Genomic DNA, 12,188 nt, shown 5'->3' on the forward strand with positions numbered 1-12,188 from the left:
GTATATACTGCAAAATGATTACTACAGTCAGGTAAGTTAACACATCCATCACATAGTTACGTTTTGTGTGTGTGTGTGTTGTGTGAGAACTTTTAAAATCTACTCTCTGATCATCTTTCAAATATATAAAGAAAACAGGATTGCTAACTATAATCACCATGCTGTATATTACACACCCAGAACTTAATCACCTTGTAACTGGAAGGTCCCAAGGTTTTTGATACAGGATTAACTAGTAGTCCTAGAAGTACTAGTAGTAGAATTGAGCACTTAGTTTGTGTCAGGCATTGTTCTAAGCACTTTACATTTAATCCTCCCAATACCAGAAGAGTCATCATCTTTTATAAATGAGAAAACTGATGTGATTAGCTACTTAATTTGCTGAATATCCTGCAGAAAGTAGCCCAGCTGAGTAGGGAGTCATGCTTTTCACCACAACGGGTAAGGACAAGTCTTTGTGACAAAAGATGCCTCCAATTGAAGCAAAATGGTAAATTTACAGTGACTCAAATAACAGAGACAAGACAAGACGTCTGGAGATTGGTGGTCAGCTGGTTTGGGGTTGGTTCAGAAGCTCACATTGTTAGAGCCTGGATGCCTTCCTACTTTTCACTCAGTTTCCAACCAGCTGCCCTCATGGTGATAAGAAGGCTGCAGCAGCTCCAGGGAGCTTCCACTGGCAACAACAGCAGGAAAGAACTAAGCCCCCAACCATCCAGCCCCTTTTTTAAACAGTAAGGAACATCTGTCCCAGAGCCAGCCATGCCCCTAACAGACCCACTAGCCAATCACCGTCAAAGGACTGGCTTATACTAATTTTAGTTAACCAGAAAGGACCTCGGGCTCGGCGCTTTGGTGCAGAAGCCGGTGCGGCTCCGCGGTGGGGTACTGGGGCCGGCCGAGCCTGAGCACGCTCCAGCCTGGACAGGTCCCTCGGCTCCCTGAGATGAGGGCAGTGCAGCTCCGCACAGCACTGGGTCGGGGGTGCGATGCCCACGGTTTGGGGACTGCTCACAGAGGGAATCCCACCCCACGACGGCGCGGACAGCAAGGCCTCGGTTTCCCCTTCCGCACAGCCCAAAGGCCCCGGCAGCTCAGGCCTGCTGCCTCAGAGAAACGGGTGCTCCCGGGGCCTCCAGACGAGAAGCTACCGTACAACGAGCAAACTCGGCAGGAGGCCACTGCGCGGTCTCGCAGCAACCGGGGGCCCACTCCCGCCCGGAAGTTGAAGCTGCATCCCCGGGACTACATCTCCCAGAGACGCCAGAGCTTCTCCCAGCTGATAAGGCCCGCTGCGCCTTCTATCAGCCAACCAGCCACAGGAAGACGGCCGCAGACTGGGCTCGGAGACCAATCACAAGAAAGGAGGCGGGCGCTCCTCCAGCCGGTCCAGGGTCTGTAGTCGAATCGTGACGAAACCCTAAGAGTAGGTTCTTTGGAGCCCCACGGCCGACTCAGTGATCGGAGAAGTGACGTTCAGCCCTCTTCCCTAATCAATGACCTGAGGCAAACGTCCCCTCGTCTCCTCAAGGCTCTGGCCTCCGCTACTCAGGCCTGTCGCCTGGGCCCGCCGGGTCTCAAGGGTTCCTTGCGACGCCCCGCCCCCAGCCCCTCATTGGCTCCCTCGGGGCACGTGGGTGAAGAGGGCGTGGTCGCCGCGGCGTGGCCCGGCGGCGGCACCTTGCAGCCTGTGGGCATGAGAGGCTGGGCGGCCTCGGGCCTGGGCCCGCATGGACCCCCTGGCGCTGGGCCGGTGGCGACGGCGGAGGCCAGAGGAGCTGCAGGTTCCGGGGGACGCGGTGAGTCCCCCGGGGCCTGGGCCTTAGGAATGGGAAGGCGGCGGCTCTCGGCGGGCCCCCACTGGGCCTCGCGTCTTCTGGCGCCCTGCCTGGGAGGAGGCCCGGCCGGAGCGGGCCACGTGCACCTGCTGGGGCGGAGCGTAGTGGGCGGGGCCGCCCCTCAGACCGCGCCTGCGCAGGGATGCGAACCCGGGCGCTCAGGAGCACTGGAGACGTAGGGTCCCTCAGATGTGCGCGGGGCTCCCTGCAGGGTCTCGATGTCTAGGTCAGGGGGGTGTCCTGCGTTCTGCACGCCGCTGTTCCTAAGTCACGCCTCCACGTGCAGGCGCTGGACTGGGTGTGGTATGGGTGCCAGGTGAGTAGACACGCCAGTCCTTTGCTGTGAGAGAGCAGGGTAAGAGGTGATCAGTAAGGGGGGCCAGGGCCTAATCAAGCTGGGGTGGGAGGGTAATCGGGTCTGTGTGAGGCTTGAAGGGGAAACAGTGTGGGTAGGAAGCGCGTAGGCTTTTAGGGAACTGAAAGAAGTCCTGTGGGACTGGAGCAGGAGTGCAGGGCCTCTGAGCTGCGCTCTTGTGTAACACCTCTGCCTGCGAATTGCTGTTTCTCACTTCATCTCGTTTATTTCCTTCTAAGAGCAGCAAGGATCTGCTACCATACCGTGCTTCTTAATTGTTTGTCCGCTTCTTCTGGACCTACGGGCTCCGTAAGCACGGGGTGTGCCTTCTGAGTTAATGCAGGCAACGTTTTTCTCATGTTTTGCACAGCGTAGCAGGAGTGACGAGCTTTCTACTCTGCAGCATGTTTCCTGACCACCCACTGCCTGACCACGAGCCAGTATCACTTATGTTCTGTCACAGTGGCGCCCCACTCCCTTGTGCCATATTACAGGGCATAGGTTAAGCTTGTGTAACAGAGGGACTTCAAACCACATTGGCTCAAACCGGATGGAAGTTTGATTCTCCCGTACATTACAGTATGGAGGTGAGCCCAGGGCCGTGGAACACAGAGCCGCTAAATATAAGTATGGGACTGGTGGTACCCAGATCAAAGACATCCAAGGACTCAGTTTCCTTTTGTCCGTGGCTTCACCACTCCCTGGGTGTTGTCCTCCAGACAGTGGGAAGTAAATAGTAGAATGACACGATCATACTGACATTTAAAGAGCTAACTCTTTCCACAGAGCAGCTTTGTGGGAAATGAAAGGGATAGTGGTCAGAGGGGAGGCCAGGAATAAATAGATCGTGAGAGGCGACAGAGGTTCAGACAGAGGGGAGTGAGATGGTGACAGTACACAGACTTGGCTGTATATTTTGGAGGAAGAACTGTCAGGTCTTGCTGGTGGAGTGGATGTGGAAGGAAATATAAAGGGAGGAGTCCAGGTGACTCCCAGGGTTGTGACTTGAGCACCCAGATATGCAGTGGTGCTGTCATTGAGGAAAGATTGACGTGTGACTGCAGGAGAAAATGAGGCATTCCTGTTAGGCCACACTGAGTTGTGTGTCTTAGAGACATTTAGCAGAGATGTGGCAGATACTGCCAGTCCTTGAGCGGCTACCATGTGGGTTATCAGTTTCACAACCATCCGTTATTATACCCGTATTACCAATGAGGAAACTCAGGCACAGAGAGGTTAATCAACTGGCCTAAGGGTATACAGCTAGCAAGTGGCGGCAGTAGGTCTTAAACCCCACTGTCTGCCTCCAGAGCCTGTGTTCTTAACCACTGGGCTATACAGCTTCCCATGGGGGGCTTGTGGAACTAAAACATGGGACTTCAAAACGAAGTCCTAAATTGGCCATAAAATGATGAAAAGTGTGATGCCATGGGCTGTCAGGAGTGGGGAGCCGGAGGTCACTATTGATCAGAGGGAACAGGAAGGGCTTAATGGAAGAGACCTTGAGTGATCTTTCAGACTGGAATTGCTGAAATTAAACGCCCAGGTTGAGGCTACAACACTTCCTGATTGTGACCAAAGAAGGATGAGGTGGTATCTTATTGCTGTGGTGTATATTGCCTCCTAATTTGATAAAGTTCTTGTTTATGTTGTATTGTGTCCTAGTCTTTGATCTAATAATCCAGATTGAGTTCAATTAAGTAGCCAAGCTCTTGTCCCAAGTTTTCCATTCTCTCTCACACACACACCCCCCCTTCAGAATTTGGTCACTCAGGAAGTGCAGCTCCTTTCCTACCTCTAGGTAGGACAGCCTAGTGGCCTTACACCCTGTGCATTAAAACCAGCCGTGGAGTTAGGAGCTACAGCCACCAGAACCCATCTCTGGAATGAGTGAGTCTCATGAACCAGAGTCAGGTGCCTCTCCTGTAATCTTGTTAGTGTCCTGATCATGGTAAGGTTGGCTAATGTGGTAACACGTGTAGCAGTTAAATATCAGTAGTGATTATCGTTTCCGTTGGGTCGCCGTTTTTTGAGCATCTATTGTGTATCAGGAACTGTTCTAGGCTCTGGAAGAAGAGACGTGAGGTCCTTGCCTAGGTTGACCCCGTGACTCGGGGCATCCAGTGCCTGGCTCCTTTCAGTCCCTGCCCACCACACTCACCTTTCCTTTAAGAATAGAAGTTTCTGCCTAGAACACCTGAAGATTCATGTCTACTCAGCCTTTCATCTCCCTGAAGACTCTCCTTCCATAAAAGCTCTGTAAAGAGCAAGTTCTCTAGGCAGAGCATACCTGGGCTCACGTTGAATTGATATTTTTTTCTGGTTTAATCTGAGGTGATCCAAGATCCCCTTTCCCAGCTTTTGGTTCCTAGGGATAAGTGGCCATTTCCTGTGTTGTAATTTCTTTCCATTCTTTGTCAATGTCCTTTAGAAATAAAATAGAAGGATACATTAATTGATTGGCTATTGCAGGGTTTTTTGCCTATAATTTTTCTTTCTTTTTATTTATTTTTTAACATTATTGGGGTATAACAAACTACAAGTACTTAAAGTGTACAATTTGGCTTTTTGGCTATTATAAATAATGCTTTTATGAACATGTTCAAGTTTTTGTATAGACATATATTTTTATTTCTCTTGGGTATATACCTAGTGGTGGAAATTCTGGGTCATATGGTAACTCTCTAACCATTTGAGGAACTGCTAAATTGTTTTCCAAAGTGGCTGCCACATTTTACATTCCCACCGGCAGTGTATGAGGGTTTCAGTTTCTCTGCATCATCACCAACACTTAGTCTGCTTTCTAAATTGTAACCATTCTAAGTGGATATGAAGTAATACCTCTTTGTAGTTTTGATTTGCATTTTCTTGATAACTAATGATGTTGAGCATCTTTTCATGTGTTTCTTTGGCTATTTGTATATCTTTGGAGAAATGTCTCTCAGATCCTTTGCGCATTTTTAAATTGGGTGGTTGTCTTTTTATTATTAAGTTGTAATAGTTCTTTGTATATTTTAATACCAGTCCCTTATTGGATACATGATTTTCAAAATTATTCTATTTCATACCCCAGTATTTTTCCTAAAAGTCATAGTTTTAGCTTTTACATTTAGATCTACGTTCCATTTCAAGTTAATTTTTATATATGGTGTGAGGTAAGGTTCCAACTTCATTCATTTGCGTGTAGGTATTAAGCTGTCCAAGCACCATTTGTTGAAAAGACTATTCTTTCCCCCCATTTAGTTGTCTTGGCACCTTTGCTGAAAACCAACCCACTGCAAATGTGAGGGTTCTTTCCTGGATTCTCAGTTCTGTTCCATTGATCAGTATGTCTGTCCTTATATCAGTACCATACTGTCTTGATTACTGTAGCTTTATAGTAAGTTTTGAAACCTGGAAGTGAGAGTCCCCCAACTTTGTTCTTTTTCAACATCGTTTTTGCTATTCTGGGTTCCTTGAATTTCCATAGGAATTTTAGGATCAGCTTGTCAATTTCTGCAAAGAAGTCAGCTGGAATTCTGAATTGAATCTATAGATTAATTTGAGGAATATTATCTCTTAATATCTTAACAATATTAAGTCTCTGATCTATGTACATGTGATGTCTTTCTAAGTTTCACTGATTTTTCTCTATTGCTTTTCTATTTACTTTGTCAATAATTTTCACTCGCATCTTCTTTATTTCCCTTTTTCTTCTCATGTTGGGTTCACTGGTTCTTTTGTTTCTTGTGACTGAAGGTGGATTCTGAGGTCACTAGGTGGAGGCCTTTCATGTTTTCTAACGTAGGCACTGACCGCTATACATTTCTTCTTTAGTGAATGTAATGTTTTGGTTTTTATTTTTTCAGTTCAAAATGCTTTATAATTTTCCAGTTGATTTTTTCTTGGATGCATTTGTTATTTAGAAGTGTGTTATTTAGTTTCCAGATATTTGGGGATTTTCTAGAGATCTTTGTTACTGCTTTCTAGTTTAATTACACTGTGGTCCAAGAACACACTTGGTGTGACTTGAATCCTTTGAAGTTTACTGACACTTTTTTCTTTTTCTAAAATTTAATTTAATTTATTTTTAAAATTTTATTGTAGTAAGAATGCTTAACATGAGATCTGTCCTCTTAACAAATCATAGGTGTACAATCAGTTATTGTTGACTGTAGGTACAGTGTTGTACAGCGGGTCTCTGCTGATGAATAACTCTCCATTTCCTCCTCTCCACAGCCCCTGGTAGTTAGCATTCCAGTCTTCGTTTTGTGAATTTGATTATTTTAGATACCTCGTATAAATGGAATCATGCAGTACTCGTCTTTCATTATCTTGCATATTTTGCTTAGCATAATGTCCTCAATGCCCCTCCATGTTGTTGCATATTGCGAAAATTTCCTTCTTTTAAGGGCTGAATGGTAGTCATTGTTTGAATATACCACATTTTCTCTATCCATTCATTTGAAATGGACATTTAGGTTGTTTCTACATCTTGGCCATTGTGCATAGTGCTGCAGTGAACATGGACATGCTAAATATCTCTTTGAGATGTTGATTTCAATTCTTTTTGATAAATGTCCAGAAGTAGGGTTGCCAGATCATATGGTGTTTTTAATTTTTTTGAGGAACCTCCATACTGTTTTTCCTATGAGATGACTTCTTTTATGACTCAAAATATGGTTAGTCTTGGAAAATGTGTATTCTGCTGTTGAGTGAAGTGTTCTATAAGTGTCAGTTAAGTCAAGTTGGTTGATAGTTTGGTGTATATCTTCTGTATCCTTAACAATTTTTTTCATGTCCTATAATATTTTTAATGTTGTAACGGTTTTTGTGAGATGGTATTGAAACCTCTGAATATAATCGTAGATTTGTCTTTTCTCCTTGCAAACAACTTGCAAAAACTTCTATAAGTTTTTGTTTCATGTACTGTGAAACTCTTATGTGCATATACATTTATGAATTGTATGTCGTCTTGATTAAATGACTCCTCTGTCATTATGAAATCACCTTTTACATCCCTGGTAACATTCTCCATTCTGAAATCTATTTTGTCTGATATTAGTATAGCCACCTTAGCTTTCTTTGGATTAGTGTCAGCATTGTATATCTTATTTCACCTTTTTACTTTTAATCTATTTGTATCTTTGTATTAAAGTGAGTTTCTTGTAGACAGTCTATAATTGGGGTTTTTTTGTTACTCAGTCTGACAATCTCTGCCTTTTCATTAGAGTATTTAGTCTATTTACTTTTAATGTGACTGTTAATATAATTAGATTAAAGTCTATCATATTGCTCTTTGTTTTTTATTTCTTTTATTTACTTCTTTTTGGTTTAGTAAGATATTTTTTATTATTTTATGTTATTTCCTTCATTGACTTACCTGTAACTTTGTTTTTTGCTTTATGATTTAGAATGTGCATCTTCAAGTTGTACAGTCTGTCATCAGGTGGTACCATACCACTGTGCATGTAAGAACCTTACAATATACACTTCCATCCCTCTCCTCTCTGCTTTTCTGCTCTTGTCCTACAGTTTACCTTGATATATGCTGTAAACCATACTATATTATTACTATTTCTGCTTAAACAGTCAGTCATCTTTTAAAGAAGTTTCAGTAACAAGAGCAAAAACTTACTGTTTGCCCACAGAGTTACCATTTCCAGTGCACTTCATTCTTTTGTGTAGATTCGTATTTCCATCTGGTTTTATATTTTGGTTTTCTTCCTGAAGGAATTCCTTTAACATTTCTTATAGGACAAACCTACTGGTGATAAAAATTTTGACCTTTTGTATGTCTTTACTTCACCCTCATTTTTGAAAGATATTTCTACCACATACAGAATTCTAAGTTGGTAGTTTTTTCTTTCAGTACTTTAAAGATGTTGCTGCGCCGTCTTCCTAATTGGTTTGTTTCTGATGAGAAATTTGCCGTCATCCCATCTCAGTTCCTCAGAATGTAATATCTTTGGTCTCTGTGTCCTTTTAGTTTTCTCTTTATCAGTGGCTTCGAGCAATTTGCCCATGGTGTTCTTTGGTATAATTGTCTCCATGTTTTTGTGTGTTTGGTGTTACTGAAATTCTTGGATCTGTGGGTTTATAGTTTTCCTCAAACTTGGGACATTTTCAGCCATTATATCTTCAAATATTTTTTTTCTGTTTCCCCTCTCTTTTCTCCTACTGGAACTCCAGTTATACATCATTTAAGCTTCTTGAGATCATACCACTGATGCTCTGTTCTTTTTTAAAAATCTGTTTTCTTTATTTTCAGGTAGTGTCTATTGCTGTGCCTTCAAGTCCACTAACCTTTTCTTCTGCAGTGTCTAATCTGCTGTTGATTATATCCGTTACTTTTTTTTTTAATCTCAGACATTGTAGATTTCAACTTACAACGTTTGATTGGGATTTAAAATATCTTCCATATCTCTGCGTAGCATTCCAGACATATAGAATACAGTCAAAATGACTTCCTAAATGTCCTTCTCTGCTAATTCTTACCTCTGTGTTAGTTTGGGGCTAGCTTTGGTAGGTTGTTCTCTTCACTGTGCATCATATTTTTCTGCTGCTTTGCTGCTCAGATATTGTGAATTTTACCGTATGGGGTGCTGGATATTTTTAGATTCCTATAAGCATGCTTGAACTTTGTTCTGGGTCACAGATAAGTTACTTGGAAAAAGTTTGAGCCTTTGGATCATGCTTTTAAGATTTGTTAGGTGAGACCAGAATAGGGCTTGGTCTAGGGCTAATAAGTCCCCACTCCTGAAGCAAGATCTGTGTAGTCTGCCCTCTGCGTCATGAGTCATGAGGTTTTCCAGGTTTGGCGGCAGGGTCAGACAGTATTCCCAGCCATGTCTGAGCACCAGGCACTACTGCTTCTAATCCTTCCGGGTGGCTCTTTTCCTGCCCTTGGGTACTTCCTTTACACATGTATGCTGATCGGCACTCAGCTGTATGTGTGTGCATCATCCTGTTTCTCGCTCTAAGCCACTGTCTTTTCTCCAGGGCTCTGTCCTGTGAGCCCCCAACATGCTCAGGAATGTGTTATGAACTCAGGGAATCCCCCAGGCTCTGCCTCGATTCCCCTTGCCATGCCGCAGCCTGGAAACTCAAGGCAGTGAGGGAGGGCAGGTATAGGGCTCAGCCCGTTTGTGTCCCTCTCTCAGGGGTCACTGTTCTTTGTTACTTGTTGGTCAGTGTCTTGAAATCTTTTGTTTCATTTATTTTGTCCATTTTTGGTTGTTGCATGTAGGAGGGTGAATCTGGTCCCTGTTGCTCCATCTTGGCCTGAAGAGCTACTTGCATTATTGATTCAAAGCTTATAGAAAGAAGTTGCGACACACACACATATACTCAGTAAAGTTAAGTTTGAGGCACTCCTTAAACAGTGCAAGAATGTCAATTGTGAATGCTTTCTATCTGTTTTGACTTACAATATTTAGAAGTTTGTGTAGGTTGTGCACTGCAGCAGCGAAGTCACTGCTAGCTAAAACCGCTAACAATGTGAATGTTTTCTGCACAGCATTTAGCTTGTCAGCCCTGCTGTGACTTTATTTAGCTGTGCTGTGTGGGCTCTTCTGCAGGTTGAAGGTGTTCAGGTGCACATGCTGTTGGCAGACATGATTTTCCTTGTGGGCACCACACCTGTACACAGGTCATGTCTTCAGTCCAGGGATGAGCAGGCTTGAGCTTGGGGAGAGGGCAGGTAATTGTGAGTTGCAATCTGGAATGTTTTTGATGCAGCTGTTGAAATTCAGATGTGAGTAAATTGGAAAATTCCAGTCTGCCGTTCTCACCAATTCTTGGTATTATGAATAGCTGCCCCTAAATTAGAGGGCCGAGGGCATTTTATACCCACTCTTTTCTGGATAACTTTTAGATCTGCCTTTGTTAACACCTGAAAAGTTATCCAGTAAAGCTAGTAGTCCTTGTAGGCAAAACCACTTAGACATATTGATGGCTTTAACTCCATCCAGGTTGTCCTATGGGGTTGAACTTACAAAGTGAGAAAATTCAGAGTTAAATTTGCTTGTTTCGTCCTGTAGGTTGTAGGTTTTATGGCTCATCTGCTGAATGAGATCCCCACTGTGAAAATCTAATGAACAGGGACTTCCCTGGTGGCGCAGTGGTTAAGAATCTGCCTGCCAATGCAGGGGACACGGGTTTGAGCCCTGGTCCGGGAACATCCCACATGCCACGGAGCAACTAAGCCCGTGCGCCACAACTACTAAGCCTGTGCTCTAGAGCCCACGAACCACAACTACTGAATCCCATGTGCCTAGAGCCCATGCTCTGCAACAAGGAAAGCCACTGCAATGAGAAGCCCTTGCACTGTAGCGAAGAATAGACCCCGCTCACCGCAACTAGAGAAAGCCCACGTGCAGCAACGAAGGCCCAACCCAGCCCAAAATAAATTAAAAAGCAAAACTAAACAAAAAACCTAATGTATAGTAGCTGATGATGCGGAGCCCTGACAAAGCCCTTTTGTTTTGCCTTTCTGTGGCCACTCTTCATTCTAAGTAATTGTAACCCACTCTTCAAGAAACAAGTTATTTATTTCTCTCACCTGTCTTTTAGTTTAGAAATCATCTGTTGAGCTACTTCGTATTGTCTGGTCTACTCAGTTTAATTGTATTCAGCCACTCTTCCATCTTGAAAAAGGAATTTATCAATCATGACTCACCTTCAGTTATAACTCTAATACAAATACTCACACTGCCAGCTACACAAGGCCTCAGTCATTTCTAGTTTTCAGCAGATTTCTTTGTACATGACACAGAAAAGTCAAAATGAGGTTAGGTCAGTCAGGAGGTAGTTTTCCATGGTTTGGGCCCTTGTAGGTGTCTGTTGTGTTCAGCAGTGGCCCATGGAGGACCATGACCTGGCGTCTGCTTCTCTGATTACCAGGTGCCCAGAGCCAAGCGAGGCACCCAGTAGGTGTTCAGCACCTACTTTGTGACTGGTTAACGTGGAAGAGCATGTGTGTATGTGTGTTTAACTGAAAAGAAGTGAAGGGAGGATTACATTGATGCATAAAATGGTTGATATTTTCAAAGTTTCATTTATTTAGGGGAAATTATAAATCAGCTGAGTGCAGTATTCCCCTTCAGGACCATGCCCGTGGCCCATGACTTCTCGGATTTCCCTTTTGCGCTTATCATCAAGACCACGTTGATTAGGGTTTTTAAAATATTAAGTGTACAATGAAGTGATTTTTCGTCACTTTAGTTGTGCAGCCATCACCGCCCAGTTTTAGACTGCTTCACCTCAGAAAGAACTCTTGTGCCCGTTTGCAATGACTCCTGTTCCCACCCCCAGTTCCAGTCAAGTGCTGATCCACTTTCTGTTTCTCTAGATTTGCCTTTTCTGGACATTTCATGTAAACAGAATCATACCGTGTGTGGTTTTGCAGCTGACTTCTTTCACTCTCATAATGTTTTTTGAGGTTCATCCATGATGAAGCATATATTAGTATATTGTTTTTTGATTGCTAAATAATATTCCATTGTATAGATATCCCACATTTTGTTTATTCATCAGCGGGTGGACATTGGGGCTGTTTTTCCTTTTTGGCTATCATGCATAGTGCTGAGAACTCACAAGGGTCACATAGAGATCATTGCGTGGACATAACTTTTCATGTCTGCTAGACAGATGACCCTCACCGGGATGGCTGGCTCCAATGGTAAGTTGATGTTTAACTTCCTAGAAACTGCCAGACTGTTTCCCACGGTGGCAGTAGCATTTGCACCTCCACTGGCCTCCTGTGAGTATTCTGGTTTGTCCACATCCTCACGGTGTCTGTCGTTTTGATTATAGTTATCCTCGTAGGTGTGAAGTTAGGTATTCACAGCAATATAAATTTGCATTTCCCTAACGACGAACGATGTTGAAGATCTTTTTATGTGTTTATTAATCATTTATATCTTTCTTGGTGGACTGTCTATTCAGTTTTTTTGCCCATTAAAAAAAATAGCTTTATTTATGTATAATTTTAAATGGGTTCCTGGACCCAGTTC

The 12,188-nt window shown here is 43.6% G+C and overlaps 1 protein-coding gene across 2 annotated transcripts in view; it reads left to right on the top strand.

Moving 5' to 3' along the window:
- Window positions 1-1,483: 1,483 nt before the first annotated feature.
- The window catches only part of C16H10orf143 (chromosome 16 C10orf143 homolog), a 108,321-nt gene continuing 97,616 nt past the window's right edge, over window positions 1,484-12,188 (top strand). The window contains exon 1 of one of the 2 annotated variants that reach the window (XM_067709027.1): window positions 1,484-1,799. In XM_067709027.1, coding sequence (XP_067565128.1) covers window positions 1,731-1,799 — 69 coding nt within the window. In that variant the 5' untranslated portion in view covers window positions 1,484-1,730. The remainder of the gene's footprint in view (window positions 1,800-12,188) is intronic. The other variant, XM_067709028.1, reaches the window with a different exon arrangement.

Source organism: Pseudorca crassidens, chromosome 16 (assembly GCF_039906515.1).
Source record: "Pseudorca crassidens isolate mPseCra1 chromosome 16, mPseCra1.hap1, whole genome shotgun sequence".
Taxonomy (NCBI): Eukaryota; Metazoa; Chordata; class Mammalia; order Artiodactyla; family Delphinidae; genus Pseudorca; species Pseudorca crassidens.